The sequence below is a fragment of the Leishmania mexicana genome, chromosome 10 (assembly GCF_000234665.1).
Source record: "Leishmania mexicana MHOM/GT/2001/U1103 complete genome, chromosome 10".
Taxonomy (NCBI): Eukaryota; Euglenozoa; class Kinetoplastea; order Trypanosomatida; family Trypanosomatidae; genus Leishmania; species Leishmania mexicana.
This window is the reverse complement of record NC_018314.1, coordinates 105,426-126,425: the sequence shown is the minus strand read 5'-3', so window position 1 is coordinate 126,425 and position 21,000 is coordinate 105,426. Positions and strand designations below refer to the sequence as shown.

Here is a 21,000-nt window from a genome sequence, read left to right as displayed (position 1 = left end):
GTTCCCTCCCGCCACTAACACAACATGGGTAATCCAAAACGGAGGGAGGCCACATGACCTCTACTCCCCACACGCGCACACACACACGCGAACAACCAGAAAATGAGGATAACATCACAAGTGAAAAAGAAAAAGCAGGCGAGTACGTGACCGGCACCGACGACGCGCATAACAACGATACACCTCACGGCAGCCCTGTCGAGGTCATGGGCTGAATGCCCACGGAGAGAGAGTGCGTGCGTGCGTGAGAGAGAGAAACAGCTGGAGGGGCGAGTGACGCACCAAGGTGCGATAGGGAGGGGTGGGGTGGTGGGTGGGAGGACACATACGGCGCATGGCAAGATCGACGGTGTCATGCGGCATCGACGAAGAGAGAGAGAGCACAAACAAAAGTGGCGCGACATCGCAGCATCTGCGCTTTACGCCTCCTCCTTGCCGTCAGAGGTCACTACCGCCTTCTTGAGCGAGGTCATGAAGGTCATGATGGAGGCGTCATCTGTATAGATGACGTCGGCCTGCTCCACCGCCGCCCCGTTGGGGCCGGCGCCGTACTGCATGCCCGAGTTGTGGTAGTTGGTGGCCGGGTTCACGCGCGTCTTCACGTGGCGCGCCTCGGAGCCGTCGGCGTCCGTGCGCGAGAAGCGCGGGTACGGGTAGCGGTTCGACAAGATCCCCTGCGCATCACGCTCCGCCGCCTCCAGCAGCTCGGCAAAGTTGGCGTACTCGGGGTTCTCGTGGTAGGCTGCCTCGATCCACTGGTAGATGATGCTGCCCCACATGATATGGACGTTAAAGTAGGCATCCATCAGCACAATGTTGTCGTGACGCAGGCTGCTGCTGTCGAGCTGCATGGGCGTCGCGAACGGGTTCTCCAAGTCGTATGAGTCCAGCGTGGGCTGGATCATGAGCACGCAGTTGTCGACGGACTCGCGCAGCAGCCAGTGGCGCTTGAACGTCGTCTCATCGGGCGAGATGTTGAGCACCATGAAGTACTCGGAGCGGCGCAGGTTGTACATGAAGGATGGAAAGAGCGAGAGACACGGGTCGAGGCGCAGCGTGTTCGGCTGACCAGAGGAGAAGGTGGAGTAGCGCCGCACGAAGCGCACCAGCAGCGTGTCCAGCCATCGCTTAGCGTCATCCCACTTGCCCGGATGCCTCTCGAGAATGCTCACCGCCATGCGCGCCACGATCGTCGCCGCACACGTCTGATCAAAGGCGCCAGCCTTCGTGTAGTAGTCCGGCGGTGCTGTCGGCGGGGCGATGGGCTGCACGACGCTCGTCACGCGCACTCGCTGCTCACCGCGCGGCGTGGTGTAGCGCGTGACGAACTGGATGAAGCGCTTCTCATGCGCGCTCTCGGCGCCGCCCTGCTGGCTGATGGAGGTGGCTGTGTCGAACAGGAATGAAAGCGTGATACCCTTGTCCAGGTAGCTGACGCACCAGCGCGTTGTGCCACCGGCGCCGACCTCCAGCGGTGAGGTGAGCCGCGTAGGACCGCGCTTGTTCGCCTCCACGTCCACGTTGCACGGGCCGAGCGCACCGCGCAGCAGCGTGCCGACGGACGTGTTCACCTCCATGTGCACAGCGAATCCGCAGTGAGCTCTGTGGTCCTCGCTGCTGTAGCTGTCGTCAACACCCGAAGAGGACATGCCCTCCTGCACTGCCGCCAATGCGCGCTCTGCCCCGGCCCGCAAGTCGCAGCGCTGCCAGTAGCGCTTCAGCGACTCCAGAAACATAATGTCCGTCGTCTCATCCTCGACGATGAGCGTGCCACCGGTGTTGTCGATGCAGCGGCGCATCTCCATGACACCGACCTGGTCAAGGGACTGTGCAAAGACGTCGAGGCACGTGTTCGCGGCTATCAGCCGCGGCTCGAGTGCGTTGTAGAAGCTGAAGGCTGCCTCGTAGTAGGGTGTGTCACCCTCGATGATGTCGCGATGGAAGCGCATCATGTCCGCCTTGTCTGTGCTGACGACGGCGCCGGGGCCGCGCGTGCACGGGCCGCCGGTGAAGAGGAGAATCTTACCCATCTTTACGTTACTCCCGGGCGCTGTAGCGGCTTTTACGTGCTTTCCGTATAGTACATGCTGCTGCTGCGTTGCCATCTGTGGTGGCGCGAGGGCCTCCATCAGGTACGTGGCTGCCTCCACCGCCGTCGATGTTGCCCGCAGCGGCCGCTTGGACGACGGCACGGCGGCGCCGTCCTCCTCCAGCTCCTCGATCGACGAGGTGAGCACCGCCTCCACGTCGCACAGCGGCGCCAGCAGCCGCCCCCGCACGGGATGGTTCTCCGAGACCTGAAGCAAGCTCTGCAGCGAATCGGGCGGGTTGGCCGTGTTGCCGCGCAGGAGGTAGCACTTGCTGATAGCCACGCCAGAGTTGGCGCCCAGCTCCCACACAGAGACGGTGGCCCCGAAGGAGATGAGGCCTACGAGGGCGTTGCGCGGCAGGTGCTGCAGGGACTCCAGCAGACTCGTGCGTAACGACGCCATCTCACCGGAAGAAATGCACGTGTCGACGACAAAGATGAAGGCAGGCGCTGGCTGCTGCGGCGGTGGTGTCACCACCGGCGTCGGCGGGTTCGCGAGCACAAATTCGACCGTCTCGTACATCAGCGCCGGGTGCTGCTCCGTGATGGCGGTGTTGTTCTGGAAAGAGTTGCGGCGCTTGCAGGATAAGCACACCCAGTACTTGCCCATCTCGCGCTGACTGTGCACGCTGCAAAAGGCGCCGCAGTTCGTGCAGCACAGCTCGTCAATGGCTGCGCCAAGCACGAGGTGACTAGGTTCAATGAGGTGCAGCGGCGTGTACATGCAGCTCATCGGGATCACCATCTCCGGCATTGTCAGCGTCGCCGCGGAGGGGTTTTCCTTCGTCTTCGTCTTTGACGTCGTTGGGTAGCACGACCAGGTCCACCGCAGACCGTTTTCGTCTGTAGTGTTGAGGGCCGCGGGCGCCAGTGCCGCAGCAGCTGCTGGTGTGTTGCTGACCTGGCACACATTGGCAGTGCCGTAGTACCCGCCTTGAGGCGGCTGCTGTGGGTAGTAGGGCTGTTGCGCTGGCTGCGTTGGCTGAGGGTTGTAGGCGTTCATGGTTGCCACACCAGCGTAGCTTCCGTTGCTAGCACCAGCGGCAACGCCACCGCTGTTTGTGGCGGCCGCTGTGACCCCCTGCACGTAGCCATTGTACCCGGCTTGGAAGCTGCTGGCGGTTGTGCTCGCTGCGCCGCCTCCGTAGTAGCCTTGCGACGGCGACGACGCCGGTGCAGCGGTGGCAACGCCACTATGGTACTCGCCGAGGCCCTGATAGGTGCTACTCCACGAACCGGCCGACGTCGCCTGTGCGACACCGTAGGTTCCAGCTTGCTGTGGCTGTGGCTGTGGGTGCTGAGGCTGGGCCTGTGCAGCGTACGCACCGTATCCGCTACCGACACCTCCGGCGGGTGCGGCAGCCGCACCGCCGTAGTAGTCCGCACTGCCGCCATACGCGTCCCCTTGCGGGATGCCTTGGCTGTAGGTGCTGTATCCCTGGTTCATGGCCTGTGCTGTATCACCGACGGCTTGACGGTCCCGTTACTATGGCCTCTCTGCTTTCTCCGTAACAGCGGCAACTCAGCAGTGCGTCTGTGCTCGTGAGTGTATGGGTGTTGATGTGTGCGCCCACTCCGAAGGCGAGGAGGAGGAGGAGGGGGGGGGGCGATATCCTGCGGATGGGAGCGGCGTATAATGGTGATCAATGCCCACTCGCGACAGTCGGCCCCTCTCGCTGCGGGCACACGGGCACAGCCGCACGGAAATACCCAGCCTAGTGCGGTGGTGACTCCCACCTCCCAGGAAGTGATGGAGGGCAAGAGAGTTCGGCACACGAGATGAAGACCGCCCACACTGGACTGCGGTGTGGGGGAGGAAAGGCAACGACGGAAGAGGGAAGACGTCAAAGCGAAGTGGCACACCCGGCGTGCGCACTGAACGACGGGCAAGGAGGAGGGAGGCTGCGGGGTGAGAGTCGTGACTGATCACGCAGCGCTTGGATGGAGAGGGGAGGGGAGAGGGTAATCGATGAAGACGCGAGTTCACAGATACGAGAAGAGGGTGCCTACAAGTGTAGAGAGGCAGCGGAGTGTTGCAGGGGAGGAGGGGGAGGAGGAGGAAGGCGATGTCAAGATGTTCAGAAGACGTGTGGGTCAGTGTCCATGCATGCATCTATGTGAAGGTCAGCACCGTTGACTGTGCATGCATGCGCATACATAGATAGGTATGCGTGTGTGTGCGCGCGTGCGTGTGTCCTTAGCGGGGTGGAGAAGATGGGAGTGAGTGGGGGCGGGGGGAGGGGGCTCAGCACGCGAGGAAGCACACAAGACAGATGACCAAAAAATGAATACGGCGGGGGGAGGGGGGCTCAACAAACGAGAACAGCGTCAACACGTCAACCACAAGTAAAAGGAGGCACGAAACTACCAGACCAACGATACGGCGACGGCTGTGCCCCGCAGCGCGAGCGAGCGAGCGAGCGGAGGAGAGGGGGGAGGAGGGGGGAGGGGTAACAGGATGGCGAGAGCGAGAGGGAGAGAGAGCGAGCGAGTGATGTGGATGGCACGGATAGGCGTGACGCATGAGGAGACCGCAGCTAGATGAACGGTGCCCAAAGACGGAGAGGGCACAGAGACATAAACGAAAGTGTGTGTGGGGGGGGGAGGGGCGTGCGCGAGTCCTGCGCAACCGCCCCGGCGCACCGATACAACGGCAAACCCGTACGCACATGAGCGGGGAAGCCCGCAACAGGGAGAGAGGGAGAAGAGCAAAGACATGGGACAGCGCCGCTTGATACAGTTGACCGCATGCTCTTCATCCTAGCCTCTTTTCAACGTGGAGACGCGACGGTTGGTGCTGGATGCGCTGCGTGGCGCCACGCAGAGTTTCGTTCATTGTTTCCGCCTGTGCCATGCGCGCGCGTGCGCTGTAGTTGGTTCGCCTTCCTTTGGGTGGAGAGCGGAGCGCGGGAGTGATGTGGGGCGGGTCTAGCGAAGCAAGCATGGCAGAGAAGTACATGAGCGAACAAACAACGGTAACGAAACCGCTGCACACGCACACACACACATGCACGCACGCACGCAGAGAGATGTGTGTGTGTGCGTGCAGTGCAGGGAGAGACGAGGCGGGGTAACACGCATACAACACACCTCCCATGATCTCTCCCCCCTCTCCTCCCTCGCCGCGACGGCAAGGAAGGGCGCTGCACGTCACCGCCGCGAGCGAGCGAGAACGACGAGTACAGACGCACCCAACAGAGAAAAAAGCCAATACGAGAAGGAGAAGTAAGAGACGGAGAGGCGGCGAAACGGATGTCATTCTTCGACAACGGCTCTATGCGGACCACCATGAAGTCCGTCGCACACACACGCACACACACACACACAGTATGGACAGTCAACGAGGCGCACTCAATACACGGTTTCGCCACGCTGACGCGTTACACGCGGTCTTGCGTCGCATATCGCAAGAGGTCATCACCAGAGGTGATCACGACCACGTCCTGCGCCACAGTGTCGCCGGCGCCAGGGCCACGCTTGTCACTGCCGCTTGCCAAAACCTCGCCACCGCCGTACTCGATCACCTGCGCCAGTTTCGCCCGGATGCCTGGGTGCTCCACCGTCAGAAGAAAACGCTGGCACTTTAGCGGCGGCGGAAAGATGCGCAGACCGCCCTCCTCGAGCTCGTCTAGCCAGAAGCCGCTTTGCTGGCTGTTGTACACGTATTCGGGAGAGACAAGCCACTTGCCCGATACCACCCCGCAGAGGGCTTTGACGCTACGCGGCGTCCCGCGCAGCACAATGTGAGTCGTGCTGCTTGGCGGCGGCTCATCGAGGTCGCTCGCCAGTGCCGCGGCATCCTCGCCGACCGCGGCTATTGCGCTAACCAGCCGCTGAGGCTCATGGTCTTTCAGACCTGTGAAGATGAAGCGGCGCGGCAGCATGGCGCCACGCTTCGGGTTCACAGGCGACGGTGACCGCGTCGGGCCACCGGAGGCAATGGAAGAGGTACCACTTCGCGTGTTGGGCACCGCCGTCGAGGCAGCCGCGGTGCGGTGCGGAGCTGGAGGAAGACGACCCGCTGCACGCTGCATGAGCGGCGGTCTCGTGGACGGAACTTGATGCACTTGCTGCTGGGGGTAAAGTTGATGATGCTTGGTCACTGCCTCGGACACCGTGCACACGCCAGCGCTGGACGGCGGCGGCGTACGACTGCCCGTGAGAGAACGGTCCGCCGTCCACGCGGTGCTCACCACAGGCGTGGGACTTTCGATCTTCAGCGACGTTGTCCCAGGCAGGCGCTGTTGCGAGCGGATTCTGTTCTCTGCCACCGACCCGGCGATGCGTTCAGCGTTGGTGCGGCTCGGCGTGCGCGGGGTGCGGCGCTTGCGCGCGCTGCTTGACTGAGTGCGCGTGCCGACGAGCGCGGTGGACGCCTTGCCGGCCGGCGTGGGGGTGGTGATGTACGCCGGAGACGTCTCCGCCTTGGTCGCCGCAACGCCCCTCCGTCCTTGCACGACACGATCGGCGCTGCCCTGCAGACGAGACGTGTCCAACGTGGTGCGCTTCACTGGCGGATGGTGGTGAGCTGCTTCCCCGTATCGCGCCTCACCAGGCTCGTGTGCGCCAGTCTCGACGCCGGCATCGTCAACAAGGTCCCCCTCGTCATTCTGGCGGTCACGCTTTAGAGCGCTGCTGTACTTGGCTGTCGTGCCCGACCCGTAGCCGAGCGTCGAAGAGTGCCGCGCGTTCACTGATGTCTGACTTGGCGCCAGCCCGGGGTGAGTGCCGCGCTCGTTGGGGTTCGCGCTTGCCTGTACGCCTGCTAGCCCCTTCGGGCTTCCCATCGCATCATCGGCGCCGGTGTTGTTCTCCTTTTCCAACCGCTGAGCGTGAAGCTTCTTCGCCGCCACGACGGCCTCGTACCTGGCTGCCGACACCATCAGCTGGCGGGATTTGAGCAGCTGGCGCAGCGCCTCCTCTTGCACCTCGTCTTTGCGGTGAATCACGGCGTTGTAGGCGTGTCGTGTTTCCTCCATCTCTAGCGCATGTCGATCCTTCGCGGCCTGTAGCTCGTCCTTCTGCCGCTGCACCACATCGGACAACTGGTCCACCCGCTGCGTGGTGCGCTGGAGCTCCTTCTCCAGTTCTGCAATGCGCCGCTGCGCCTCCGTCAGCTTGTTGGCGGTGGCCATCAGCTGCTCATCGGGAGCTGTGGTGGGGCGATGCTCGTGCGGGCTCGGGAGAAGCGAGGAGCGGCGCGGCGCGTGCCGTGAGGCCGCAGTGACCACCTGAGGCGCTGCGCGGGATCCTGTGCTGACGAAGCTTGGCGTAGGCGAAGAGGCGCCGCCGGTGGTGCCGTTGTGATCACTGACGGTGGTGCGCGCACCAACCCTGTCGTCACCATAGAAGGAGTGCGCCTCCTGCGTCAACGACGACGCAGACAGGGAAGTGGCGCTGTGGGCGGTGCCATCACTGCTGCGCAGCTTCCGCCTGGTTGTGGGCTGGTGGTGATCGCAATCAACGTCAGCGCCATATCCGCGGCGCGGTGGTCGCACACACTGCGGTGCACCTCTCTCAGGGCCGTTAGTCTCCGCGTTGCCAAGACCTCCACCGTTGTTGCTGCCGGAGATACGCGGAGGATTGGCACGCAGTAGAGAGATCATGTGCTGCATGCTCTCCAGAACCTCTGGGTTTTCCGTGAGCTGGCGCACCAGCTCCTGGGCGTCGGTGCTCATGGCGAGGGCTGAGTAGGATGGGGACAGCACTAACGGTGGCAGTGACCGTCTCTCCTCTAGTTTTCCCGCGGACCTTTCTACGTATCGTTCGATTCTATCTATGTGCGTCGAGGCAGGCGAATAAACGGTGCCTTGTAAAGACCCTCTTCGCCGAGTGTGCAGGTGTGTGCTGCGGTGATGACGGTGGCGGTAGGACGCGTGTGTGTGTTGGGGGGGGGGAAGGGGTAACTGCCTTCTGCTTTCTGTCTTCTTCGGCCAACGCCTCACAGCCACACACGCGCGCGTCGACGTGGAGAACAAGGCACGCGTCGAGGACACACTCTCTGTATGGTCGAATCTACGCGCCGCCGAGATGGCTTTCGCTCACGTCTCGTGTCGGTGCTCAGTACCGCTCACTTTCTCTCTTCCTCCTCTGTCAATCTGTGTCTTTTGCCCTCCCTGTAAGGTCAGGGGGAGGGGAGGGGAGGGGATATTGAGTGTGTGTGTGTGGGGGGGGGAGAGAGAGTGGTAATGGTGGTGGGTGGTGGTGGTGGTGGGGGGGGGAGCGTCAAGCGATTGGGACGCTGCTAACAGCAACGATGCGTGCGCTCTGCGTGTGTGTGTGTGTGTGTGTATCAGCCGAGTGGGGTGGGTGGTGGGGCGGCGCTCATGCAACACACTCCGTACGCATTAGCGTGCAAGGCCATTAACGGCAAAGGAGGCGAGACGTAAAAGTTCGAGTTGACGAGTGAGGAGGGTGTGGAGAGGTGGAACGGCCCACGGCCACAGTCATCACCTCTCAACGGGAGCAGCAGTAACAACATGGGTAAGCAGAGAAGAACTGTCCATGGGGTGGCAGCAGTGCTGCTGGTGGTTTACCAGGTGTACGGTCCACCGCTGATGTCAGGACATCACTGCACGCCGTCCATGTCCCCCCCCCCTCCCTCCCTCACACCTCCATAGCTGAGGTGTCTGATGCGCTGCCCTCACATCCACCACCAGCAGCACTACCAGCAGCAACCACTGCTACGTGCCATGACACCTGATGCCCTGCTTATCCCTTCTCTCGTTTTCTTTGCCTCTTGACGCGTCTTCATCGACAACGACGGATATTCATGCCGTCAACAGCACAGCGCCGGCTTGTGTCCTGTGTGCAGGTATGGGGAGGGGAGCTAGATCAACGGGGGAAGCCCGGCCATCGCAGTGGCACTTTGGCCCTCTGCCGTGACTCCGAATCCGTCGCCTTACCTCCTCCTCTGGCGCCATGCGTGGGTGTGTCTTGCCTTCACAGATGGTCTCCCCTGCTCTGCCCCTCACCAAGGTACCGCCTTCCTCCTGCCCTGCTCCTGCCCACCCGGGGTTGATATACTGTCCGTATGTCGACACGATGAAGTACGTGTCGGCTGGGTGCATTCTCGTCGTGCGCATCGCATGCACATGATTTGGGGATTTAAAAGCTGAGAAGCCGCGTGCCCGTGTGCACGCGCAGCAGCAGAGCTACGTGGGCATGCGCACTCTAGCAGAAGAAAATGCAGCGCCGTGGCGTGTCGTCTTCCCGCGTGGCACGCTACCACCCCCGGTGAGCATCTTATTGTCCTGTCCCTCTCCGGGCCACCCGCCGGGCAGTCCTGTCTTCAGAGTTCTTTGAGGGCTCGTGCGGCTGGTGCTGCTCCTCGGCGCGGAGAGGAGTTTGCCAGGATCTTCTTCGGCCCGTTCAGTGCCTCTGCTGCGTAATCCGCCCCTGCACCTCTCAAGCAGTGCAAGGCGACGCTTGCATTCGCCTGTTGCCGGACCTCGGTGCACCCGACATGTTTGACAGTGGCGGTCTCTGTAGGGGTGGTGACTTGGTGAAGCGATGCGCCTAAACACTCGCTCTGCTCACCTCGTGTATCGTCGGCAGAAAGAGAGGGGAGGAGAGACTGTACGGAGCAAGAGGGGTATGGGCTGTGCAGCTGCTACGCTGCGTGAGCAGAGGATAGGATACACGTAAGACGTCATGCAGGGTAAGGAGGGGGTGGGGTGGGTTGTTGGATCATGAGAGCGCACACATCGCGGCCCGGTCCCTGGGCCCTAAGGAAAAGACGGCACGGCGTGTGTTCTCGACGGCGGCCACTTGCCCAGCCTGTTGAAAAAGCCCCAGCAGCCTGCGTGAGCGACCCTCGGACTTCTCGCGTCACCACCCCGCGGCGATTTGAAACACAGAGGAGGGGGCCATCACGAATTCATAGGGTGCTGGCCACTCCCCATCCTTTCCCCCACCCCCACCCCCCGCCCCGCCGCCGACGACACACTGTTACCAGCATTGAGGTGCGCCGTTTGCATATATTTCATTGACACACGCCACACACACACACAACGGGGAAAAAGTCTATACTTCAACGAAAGGTATGTTACTGAGAAAAATATCGGCAGCTTATAAGTATACACGCTAGGCGCAGCTGCTCCTCATCCTCGACCTCGCCGCGGTGGCGGGTCCCCACCTCATCGGCAGGATCCTCATTCGGCACCGCCTATGGTTTGAAGCCAGTCACCTCCCGCCTGCCCTCGGCTCCCGCGCCATCGTCTCTCGCTCTCCGCTTACAGCCACTGCCCGCTGTCTCTGACTGCCTAAGGAATGTGCCCGCGAGCCAGCAGCGGAGAAAGGCGCTGGAACACGTAAGACGGGACGTTGCTGGCCGCACCACAAGTGACAGTGGTGGTACGGGTGCCGCGGAGACGGCACAGACGGTGAGGGCGAGCTTGAAGGAGCGGGGCCGGCCACGCGTACCTTCTTGGTGCCTGCAGAGCACATAGGTGCACACATACCGGCATAAAGGCGGGCGAGAAGGCGTTCCGGAGCCGTCCTGATGCTACAACTCGCACACCAACTCGCAAGCGCGTACACACGCGCAGGGGAAAGACATGAGCGATGAAACAGCATCGGCGCTGGCGAACGCGGCTCCCCGCACACGTCTTTCCGTACGTCTGCGAGGTCACCTTGGTTAACGCTCTCGACCGTCCCTGTGTGGCCTCCTTACGCTCCCATCGCCTGCTTCAGGGCTGCATCAACGCTGTCGAGGAACTGCTCCGTCGTCTCGTAGTGTTCACGCTTGACGCCGCTGGAGCCGTAGACGCAGAGAGCCAGGTCCTTTGTCATGTGGCCATCCTCGATCGCCTTGACGACCACCCTCTCCAGCGTCTCCGAGAACTTGACGAGGTCGCTGTTGCCGTCGAGCTTTCCACGATGGGCGAGGCCGCGCGTCCAGGCGTAGATGGAGGCGACGGAGTTCGTGCTCGTCTCCTTGCCCTGCTGGTGCTGGCGGTAGTGACGCGTCACCGTGCCGTGGGCGGCCTCGGCCTCGATGGTTTTGCCATCCGGGCACATCAGCACAGATGTCATGAGGCCCAGCGAGCCGAAGCCTTGCGCCACGATGTCGCTCTGCACGTCGCCATCGTAGTTTTTGCACGCCCACACGAAGCCGCCCTCGCCCTTGATCATCTGCGCCACCTGGTCATCGATGAGGCGGTGGTTGTACGTGATGCCGGCCTTCTCGAAGTCGGCTTTGTACTGCTCGTCATACATGCGCTGGAACGTCTGCAGGAACATGCCATCGTACTGCTTCAGGATGGTGTTCTTCGTCGTCAGTACGAGCGGGTACTTGCGCATCAGCGCGTACTGGAAGCAGCTCTTCGCGAAGCCCTCAATGCTCTCCTTCGTGTTGTACATGGCCAGCCCGACACCGTCGCCCTTGAAGTCGTACACATCCAGCGTTGTCGGCGCGCTGCCGTCGGCGGGCGTGTGCACGAGCTGCAGCTTGCCGGGCTTCAAAACAGCGTCCGTCGCCCTGTACTGGTCGCCGAAGGCGTGGCGGCCGACCACGATGGGGTTGTGCCACTGCGGGACGATACGTGGGATGTTGGAGACGATGATCGGCTCACGGAACACCGTACCGCCGAGGATGTTTCGGATGGTGCCGTTCGGACTCTTCCACATCTTCTTCAGGTTGAATTCCTTCACGCGGGCCTCATCGGGGGTGATGGTGGCGCACTTGATGCCAACGTTGCACTTCTTGATCGCCTCGGCGGCTTCAGCCGTGACCTTGTCGTTCGTCGCGTCGCGGTTGGTCACGCTGAGGTCGAAGTAGTTGATCGGAACATCCACGTAGGGCAGGATCAGTTTTTCCTTGATGAACGACCAGATAATGCGCGTCATCTCGTCGCCGTCCATGTCTACCACCTCATTCTTCACCTTGATGCGCTTGTCCAGGCAGACGTTGGTGCTGGAGAAGGAGCGGGCGGCGACGAGCGAGCTCGCCGAAGCAGCCGTAACACGACGGAACATTTCGCGCGAGCCGAGCGGAAAAAAAAAAGCAAAGGACGGCTGCAGGAGGGACAGTGAGGACGTCAGCGACTCGAGCGCGTATTCCGAATGGGAGGCTGCACGTGGACGAGGGTGGGGTGGCGCGGGGGAAGGCGCAACGGCAGGTGTTCGCTCTCAGATATATAGCAACGAGAACAGATGCTAGGCAAGACGTGCAGGCAAGGCGCGAAACACGAGCAGAGGGAGGGAGAGAGGCGGTATGGGTATGGGTATGTGTTTTAGGGCACTAAATCGGGAGGGTGTCGAGGGCAAGTCAGGTGTAGAGGTGTTTGTTTGTGTGTGTGTGTGTGTGTGGAGAAGGAGGGCGACTGCGAGTGCTCGATTGTGGGTGGGTGGGTGGGTGGGCACACACACCGCACACGCACACGCAACCCCGATGCATGCATGCGTGCGTGTGTATGTGTGTGTGGTGACGGAAAGGTGGGAAAGGATGAAAGGAAAGGGAGAGAGATAGCGACGGTGTCAGAGAAGGGGCAGAGACCCATGAGAAGATGTCATGCGTAAGAAGCCGGAGCAGCACTGCCCCACACCCACCCACCCACCCACGCACACACACATCTTGGGTGTCGGTGGCGTCGATGCGTGTTTCGTTGGGCCATTGTTGTCTTCTTGAAGTGGCCTTCTCGCTGTTTCCTTCCTTGGTTCCATGGATGTGCTGACCCGATCCACGTGCCCGTGAGGCTTCTACGTCGCCGTCCCCTCCTCCTTGCACTACACGCACGTGTAACACCCACGCAGCGTGTAGAGCGGTGAAGGACAGAGACACACACACACACAGAGAACGTGGGGTTGTGAGCAACAGAAAAAGGCAACGGCGTGGCAGCGCGACGGTGACCTAAGCACACACGCTTGCGCACCCAACCCACGACTACCGCGCACCACAGAGACGGGGAAGCGCCGAACACAGACTCAGTGTGTCTGAGGGGAGGGTGGTGGTGGTGGTGGGGTCATATGGTAACATAGAACAAAAGCAAAGAAAAAATCTGAGAGAGAGAGCAGCTGACGTCTCTGTGCTGTACATCGAATCTTGTGTGGATGGGCTGCGCGACGGGGACGAGGGGGTGGGGTGGACCACGCTGAGAAGAGAGCGACGGCGATGCACTTTCCTGCACGCGTGCACAACCGTGCACGTATACCATGTGCGCCTACGCTCTTCCTCGCGCTTGCGGCCACGTCACCCATCCCTGTTCACGCGGAGCTGTCCTTCGGAGGCCCCAGCGTCTCTGCAAGGGGGTTCAAGTCCTTCTCGTCAAAAACAAAGAACTCGTAGTTCGGCTCACTGACTTTGCATTCGCCAGCCGTTCTTTGGTTGGTCACCGAAGACGGTGCAGCGCCGTCGACGCCGGCGCTCGTGCTGGACAGAGTCCGTTTCGTCAAAGGCGGCGCCGGTGAGCGCGGCTGTGTTGTCGCGGCACCGTCGCTCCGCCGCGAGTGCACAGGATAAGCATAACCTCGCGTCGTCGGAAGCGCTCCGCGGCTTCCGGCGGCGGCGGCAGGAGCTGCGCCGACAGACGGGTCACACATGGACACGCTGAGCATTGCCTGTAGTCGCTGCGCAGCAAGGGCAGCAGGCGTAGAGTAGGTGGGAGCACCAGCAGTTGCACCAGCCGGAAAGCTGCGGCTGCGACTCAGTGACGGTGGCACCGGCGACGTCATACACGCGCGCTGACGCCCATCGACCTCGGCAAGCTGAGAACAGTCGTAGCGGGGCATGAAGAGGGCCATGTTCTGCGGTTGATGCGAGCCAGTGGTCTGCTGCTGCAGGAGCGACGAGGCGTACACCTCAGGGACTCCGTACACCCACGTAGTCAAATCCGGTAGCGGCACCGGCGAAGGCAGTTCGCGGCCTAGCGGGTCGTAGCGCTCGTTGCCAGACGCACTGGCCTTCCCCGATGACGCTGGCCATGTCGAGAGTGGCAAGCAGTACGGAGCCCCATTGGCGTAGGTGGTGAACGGCATCGGCACGACGCGGCCGACAGAGCGCATCAGCGCTTCTCGGTACGCCAGCACCTGCTCGGTAAGGCTGCCAGCAGCGTAAAGAGGTTGGGTGGCGCCTGAGTAGTCGTCCGCGCCACCGGAGGCCATGCGCCCGTACGCGTTCAGACTCAGAACATCGCGTGGCGACAAGTACCCCACGCCTGTTATCAGCGCGGGGTTGCCGCCGTGGGCGGCGAGACCGTCGCGGCCCTGCTGCGCACGGAACAGCGAATACTGATGCAGAGGTGGAAGGCGCACCGTCGACGGGGTAGCCCGCCCAGTGCTGCGAGCGGACCGCTGATGCAACGCATAGGGACCCAGTGTATACAACGCCTCCTCTTCAGCAGATGAGTGTGCGTAGCCCTCGTCCTCCTGGCTCAACATACCACAGCCAAGGGAAGCCCTGGCGCCGCCGAAATTGCCCTCCTTACTGCTGCTTGCTTTGCTTGACCCCGGCTGCGCAGTGCGGCGACTGAGCTCAATGCCGACGCTGCCACCGTGCGGGCCGCCACCGACGATGATCTGATCAGGACGCGCGCGGCGGCGCAGAATGTTGTGCACCCGCTTTGCAGCCTCCATCCCGTACCAGGCAGCACTTCCAGACTTTACCTCGAAGCCGAGACGGTCAGGGTCGACGGAGGGCAACGAGGTGCGGTCATTGGCACCGCGCGCACCGGCAGTGCCAAGGTTGGGCACCCGGTGGCCGCTGCCGTCCATTTTGTCAGCACAGCGCGTCTTCTGTAACTCGAACCGCATCAAGAGTTCCCACATGCGCTGCTGCTTCGCCGCCTGCAGGTACTCCAGCTCTCGCCGAATATTGCGCATCGCCTCCGTGTTCAAGTCTCCGCCAAGCACGCCTGCTCCGCCGTGCTCACCGTCGTCGAGGTAGATCTCCTCGAGCAGGGCTGCGGCCTTGTCGTCGTCACCTCTGGCGTCCTGCTGACGACGCCGGCTAAAGAGCGCCGCCAGCTCGTGGGCAACCGTGAGGCCAACGTCGGCGTTGTCGCCGCCAGTCGCCGCCAAGGCGCTGATGTCACTCGCGTTGCTCGGCACTTCCAGCATCGGCGGGGCGTCGGTCAGGTGGAATAGATCCTCTTCCTCAGACGACGGCGACGCACCGGGCCTGGGTATAGATGAGCCCTGGCTTGAGCGAGCGTTGCGAGCGGCTCGCTCTCGCGCAGCGCAGAAGGCCGCGTAGTGCGCGATGGTCCGGGCATCCTCAAGGTCAGCACCATCGTCCGCAGTAGGGGTAACACTGCGGCCACCACCACTCCTGCCGCGGCGCGCCAGGATCAACGCCGTAAGCAGCTCGCTAGGTGTTGCGCCCGCAGCCGAGAGTGGCGCGGGGTTGGAAGAGTCCGTATTCGCCCCTTTGCTTGAGAGCAGAGAGTGCTGCCACTGCCGCCACCGCAGCTCATCGACGACGCACCCAAGAATTGCGGCATCCACGGCGGATAAGAGCACCGGTGAGGTGCACGGCGGACCGGTTCCGCTGAAAGCCTTGGCGAAGCCGGCATCCTCACCCTCGCGATCCAGCAGGTGCTGCACCTGCTGCAGACCCTTCGTGAGCGTGCGTAGTGCTTGCGTCGTCGTAGGGGCAATGAGCTCCAGCAGCGCCACCACTTCGCGATGCTGCGCGTGCGCGGCACCCGCCTGAGCCGACAGTAGGTCCACCAGCGCCTCGCTCGCCGAGACAGACGACTCCCTCGAGACGTCACTAGAGATTCCGCTGCCGCTGCCGCGGTGGCCCGGCAGCGGTAAACTCAGAGCGGACTCCACCGCCGCCATGTGCATCGGATGAATATGGTGCTGCTGGTAGGCGCAAAGAATGAACTCGTACAGTCGCTGTTGCGCGGCACTGTGCACCCCTTCGGAGATGTAGATGCTGATTAGCTGGCCCTGATAGCAAGCCACGTCATCTACCTGGATCGGCAGCGCCTCCAGAGCTTCCTCAACCGTGAACCCAGCCGAGCCGCGAAGAGGCAGAAGAAGCGAGTCCGACTCACCCGGGGAGCCGCTGGACCTCTTGTCGGCTGCCTTGGCCACAAATCGGCGCTGCGACGCCGCCGGTTTTGACCGCGTTGGTGAGACTGCGGGCTGCTTACGCTTCTTGGAGTCGCGCTCCTTGCTGGCGCGGGCCGGGGGTGAGGCGTGGTGGCGGCTGATGCTGCCACTGCTGGTGGCGGATATGCTGAGAGCAGCGCCGCTGCCCTTCGGCGTCAGTGCGCGCAACATCGCGGCATACACGTCCGCGACATCACGCATGCTCGCATCCACGTCCGCAAGCAGCACCAGCTGGTCGGCGTTCGCGGACACCGTTGAGGAAGGCGTGCTATTTAGGGTGTGGTCGTACGTGGCGCCCGAGTCGGGCATGGATGCGCCAATGCACAGCGTGGCCGGCACCAGCACCGTGCTCGCTGCACTGAAAAGCTGCGCGCTATTCACGTCACACCAGGGACGGAACTGCTGCTCGATGGCCAGCTCCACCTGCACGGCCTCGAGGTACTCTCGAATTGGCCCGCACGAGTCGACCGTTTCCCGCACACGAGCCTTGGCTGCCTGGCAAACGGAGAGCAGCTGCTCCGGCGGGGTGTCCGCAACAGCAGGCGTTGCTGCGGGCGCGAGCTCTGGCAAGTGCCTTGGCGAGTCCATCATGCTCTGTTCCACACGTTGGAGCTCGCTGGACACGTACGCGATGCGCAAACCGTACGCCGCGTACTCGCGCGCGATGTTCGCAGCCGTGGATCGCACATAGGGGTCCGTCACCGCACCGAGCGGGACTATATTCGCATCACCGCGAGGATCGAAAGCCACACCGCTGTCCGTCGCATCCGGTTCTGGCGTCGGCGTGCCGCACAGAAAGACGAGAGGTGCCGTCGCTGCCGCCGAGGATGAGGCTCGCTCCGCGAGCGTTGCGTCGTACTGGTCAGGGCTCAGGTTGCTCAGCGTAAATTGCAGACGCATCCACGCGGCGCGCTGCTCACGCTGGGCGCAGGAGAGCTCCTCCTGCAGCAGCGTTGTGTACGCGCTGGTGGAGGGCTTCTGCAGCTTTAGCGCTACCCGGGCAAGTTGCATCTTGCATGTCTGGACGAGAGCAGCGAGCTGCCGTCTATGCGTGCGCTGGAGAGAGGTCACGGCGTCGTGCACGGCGGCCTCGATGCGTCGCGCTGTGACCTCCTCCATATCCGTCTTCTGGGTGCTGTCACTGTCGCCGTCGTCACCTGCATCGAGGCCTCCCTTGGCGACGTCCTTTGACGCTGCCACTCCACCACCACCAGCAGCCGTCCCCTTCCTGCCAGCCGGCACGAGTTCTACCCCGAAGCGAGACTTGGCTGCCTTCCTGCCCTTGGTGCGCGGGTGCTGCCCCTTGCGACCCCGAACGGTGCTGCGCGAGCCTGCGAAGGTGCCGCCCTCGCCTTCTGCGCTGGAGCTGTTGCTCCTGTCCGCGTGATCCGCCTCCTCTGAGCCGGCGGACACGCCCGAGATGGATCCGGTGCTGCGTCCGGCGCCCTTCTTCCGGCCCTTCGCACCTTCTCGGCTGAGAGTGGTGTGCAGCAGCTGATCCATCTGCCGCAGCTCCTCCAGATGCCGGATGCGCACCTTCTGCGTCTCCATCACTTCCAGCGCAGATTGCAAGCGACTTGCCATGAGCGCCTGCAGACCCTCACAGCCCTCCGCACCCGCCCGGTTGCTACCGGGGCGGGTGTCGTCCAGGCGCCCCTGCAGCTGCTGAAGCTCAAGTTGGAGAGAGTGAATTACCTGGTTCTCCGCCTCGCGCTCTCTGCGCTGCCTCTGGCCCGCGGCCGCTTGGCCGGCGGTATCGTTGGCGGCGGCGATCATCTCCTGACGGTGAAGCTCCAGCTGATCGAGCGAGAGGTTGGCATCAGAGTCCAGCGCCGCCATTTGCTCCGCCTCCTGTACAGTGACCTTGGTGAGAAACGTGGAATACGCAGTCGGGCTCGGCATGTGAGTTGGAGTCCTTGGGCCCTCTGACGCGCTGCTACCGCGGGTGCGCCGACTCCAGCCGCCGCTCCGGCCGCCGCCACGCCGACGGGGAGACGAGGGGCCCCCTCCGCTGGGTCGCCCACCTCTCACCAGGGCCACAATCCGGTCGTTCGCCGCCTCCAGCCGCTCCTTGAGGATGAAGATCTGCTGCTGCTTGCTAAGGTGAATCATCGAGCCACTTTCGGAAAGTTCCGATTTGTGATCCGCCTTGGAGCCGTCGCCGCTCGCGCTAGGGGCTCCGCGCTGGTGCCGTCGGAGGACGCCCACGGTGCGCTGCAGCCGCTCCACCTCCTCTTGCATGGCGTCGATGGAGGCCTGCTTGCCTTCGTTCTCGGCAAGCAAGCGTCCCAGTTCCCTTTCTAGTGCCCCTTGCAGGAGGCGCTGCTGGTGTTTCAACTCGTCTTCGTTGTTGTCTGCGTCCCACTGCAAGTCCTCGGCGCCGCTGACCTGACAGTGACGACGACGGTGTGACTGCCTTGCACCCTCCGACTGCGTCATCACGCTCGAGAAGACATCCCTTGTAGTGGAGAAGCTGGAAAGGTGCTCATGCGCTGCACTTTGCTGCGCCGGCAAACGAACGCCGAAGTGAGCTACGCTCCTTGGGCGATTGCGCAGCCGCGACACGCCCGTGAGACGAATCGACTCATCGACACCCTGCGCGAGGTCGGCGTCGGACTCGCCAGAGCCGCCGCCGCTGGAGCGACTGGCGCCGCTGCCGTAACGCTTGGCCTGAGCCTCGGCCTCGACGGCGGTTCCCTGCTGCTGCAACAGATGCCGAGTAGCCGCGCCGTAGCGTTGGACTCCGCCCTGCGTGGAGAGCGACTGCGCTCCTAGCAGCTCCAGCACCGCGGTGTCGTCGACCCGGTCATCCCAGACGAGACGCTGAAGCGCGGCCGTGTCCAGCCCGCCGAGCAGCACGCTGCGCAGGCTCATGTAGTTGCCCACTGCCGCCTTCGAGCGCACGTTGTTGCGCCACCGTCCCACCGATGACACAAACTCGTTCGTGAAGAAGTCAACCAGCAGATGGTCCATGTTGTGCGCCAGCACAAGGTCGTAGCCGACCGCGTAGGCATCTTCCATCGTCATCTGATGCGTCGGCGCTATGACGCAGCCGGCGCCCTGCATCGACACAGTCATCGCCCCGGTCTCACTTGGAAGCAGCAGCACGAGCAGCATCTCCAGCCCGTGCTCCTGGTCAACGAAGCGCACGTGGCGGGCAATATCGCCAAGGTCCTCATGGGTGAAGGCGTCCACGAGAACCAACCGCGGCAGCGTGTCGGGCGGCGCCGGCGGCAGCGCACTCTCAGCGTCATCCTCGACGGCTGCCTCGTCCAGCTCCTCCTCCTCTTCCTCCATCGCTACCTCCGCTGCACGGCTGTCGGAGGCACCTCTGTCCTTGGGGTGTCGCGGGGCAGCACTAACCCCCTTGCCCACGGCCGCTCCACCCACAGACGTACCACTGGTGTTTTCTGCCGCGGGCTTGACGCCAGACAACCTTTCAAGCTCTGCCTGTGCCCTCCGCTTTAGTGCAGCACGCCCGCGCCCGTTCGCGTAGCGGCTCTGCCTGGATGGCGGCAGCGCACCACGGCGCACGCGGTAGCCGTGCCGTGCCGCGTCAATTACATAGTCCTGCAAGATGGCGGTGGCCTCCGTGAGCGTCTGCGCCTGTGTCACGCGCCAGCGGTACATGCGCAGCTGAGAGGCCATCACGGAGAGCGACAGCGGGTTCGCGGAGAGCACCAACGCGTGTGCGGCCTCGGCGCGCTCGTGAATGCGGTGCTGGAACTGGTAATACGCCTCACTCTGCCGCTTCTGAGCCCGGCGCGAGGCGGGGCCGATCTTCGGCAGTCCATCGTACAGCACATACTGTGTCACCTCCTCATCGCTGCGTGGCAAAGCCAGCGTCGGTGTTGCTGCTGTTCGTGAGAAGGCGTCTGCGTCCACTGAGGCCTTCGCCGTTTGAAGGCCAACGCTGGCGGATCGGCGTGTGGGGGAAGGCGGAGCAAGGCCGTGGGCAGCAGCACCATCGCTGCCGTGGACGGCCGAGTCCTTGCCGCCTCTCGATACCGCCTCCCTGCCCGAGGAAGCGATCGCTGGCAGGGACAACGGGCTTCCTGCAGCGGTCTTCTCCACGCGTGACAAGGGGGCGTATGCGTTGCCCATATTCACCGTGGCGCCATCGCTGCGGGTGCTGATGCCGCTGCTGTTAGCGATGCTGGCGGCCGGTGGTGCAGCCCACCCACGTGGTGGAGGACTCTCCAGCATGGCACACAGACCGCCCTTGAGCAGGGCAGGGAGGGAGTGCCGTGGAGAGGGAGAGGGGGACACCGGGTGGGAGAGGTGGGGTGAGCGAGGGCAGACCCGTCAGCGGACGACACGCCCGCGGGAAAATGGTGACGGCGCGAAGCAAGACGACGAGAGTGGGATGAGGTGCGTGCGTGTGTGTGTGTGTGACGAGCTCCAAACACCGGGCGGGGGGAGGGGAGGGGGGTGATGGTGTCGTCGCGACACCTGCCAACTTTTTTTTTTCACCTCGCCTCTGGTCTTGTCTGTGAGTGTGCAGATGGGCGTTACCTTTTCGGCTTCCGCGTAGGTGTGCTTGCCTGGCCGTATCCGACCTCCGCGTACGACTCTGGAGGGAGGGTGGCGGTGATATCGCACACCGTCGGGGAGGGAAGGGGAGGGGAGGGCAGAGCGGGATAGCGAATAGAGATGATGATGGGCAAGGAAGGGGGGCATAAAGCGAAGGCTCGGCTGGTGGTGGTGGTGGTCCGACACGGATAGCGAGGGTATGGATAGGGGGAAGGGGAGGCATGTCAGCACATACTCAAGCATATGCGTCGGTGGCCGGCCTCTGTGACACGCACGCCGTGATCGAGAACACGAAGGGGAGCAGCGCAACCAGCATTCAC

At 63.0% G+C, this 21,000-nt stretch overlaps 4 protein-coding genes across 4 annotated transcripts; all 4 read right to left on the bottom strand.

Annotated features, from left to right (window-relative positions):
• Positions 1-419: 419 nt before the first annotated feature.
• Positions 420-2,834, bottom strand: LMXM_10_0310 (putative protein transport protein Sec23; the record flags this gene model as incomplete). The annotated part of the gene is made up of 1 exon (XM_003872821.1): positions 420-2,834. The coding sequence occupies one exon, from the start codon at positions 2,832-2,834 to the stop codon at positions 420-422; it is 2,415 nt and encodes an 804-aa protein (XP_003872870.1).
• Positions 2,835-5,469: 2,635 nt separating this feature from the next.
• Positions 5,470-7,767, bottom strand: LMXM_10_0300 (conserved hypothetical protein; the record flags this gene model as incomplete). The annotated part of the gene is made up of 1 exon (XM_003872820.1): positions 5,470-7,767. The coding sequence occupies one exon, from the start codon at positions 7,765-7,767 to the stop codon at positions 5,470-5,472; it is 2,298 nt and encodes a 765-aa protein (XP_003872869.1).
• A 2,992-nt stretch (positions 7,768-10,759) lies between these two features.
• Positions 10,760-12,067, bottom strand: LMXM_10_0290 (putative isocitrate dehydrogenase [NADP], mitochondrial precursor; the record flags this gene model as incomplete). The annotated part of the gene is made up of 1 exon (XM_003872819.1): positions 10,760-12,067. One exon carries the CDS (start codon positions 12,065-12,067, stop codon positions 10,760-10,762), a length of 1,308 nt encoding a protein of 435 aa, XP_003872868.1.
• Positions 12,068-13,294: 1,227 nt separating this feature from the next.
• Positions 13,295-20,353, bottom strand: LMXM_10_0280 (conserved hypothetical protein; the record flags this gene model as incomplete). Its single annotated transcript, XM_003872818.1, has 1 exon — positions 13,295-20,353. The coding sequence occupies one exon, from the start codon at positions 20,351-20,353 to the stop codon at positions 13,295-13,297; it is 7,059 nt and encodes a 2,352-aa protein (XP_003872867.1).
• Positions 20,354-21,000: the final 647 nt, after the last annotated feature.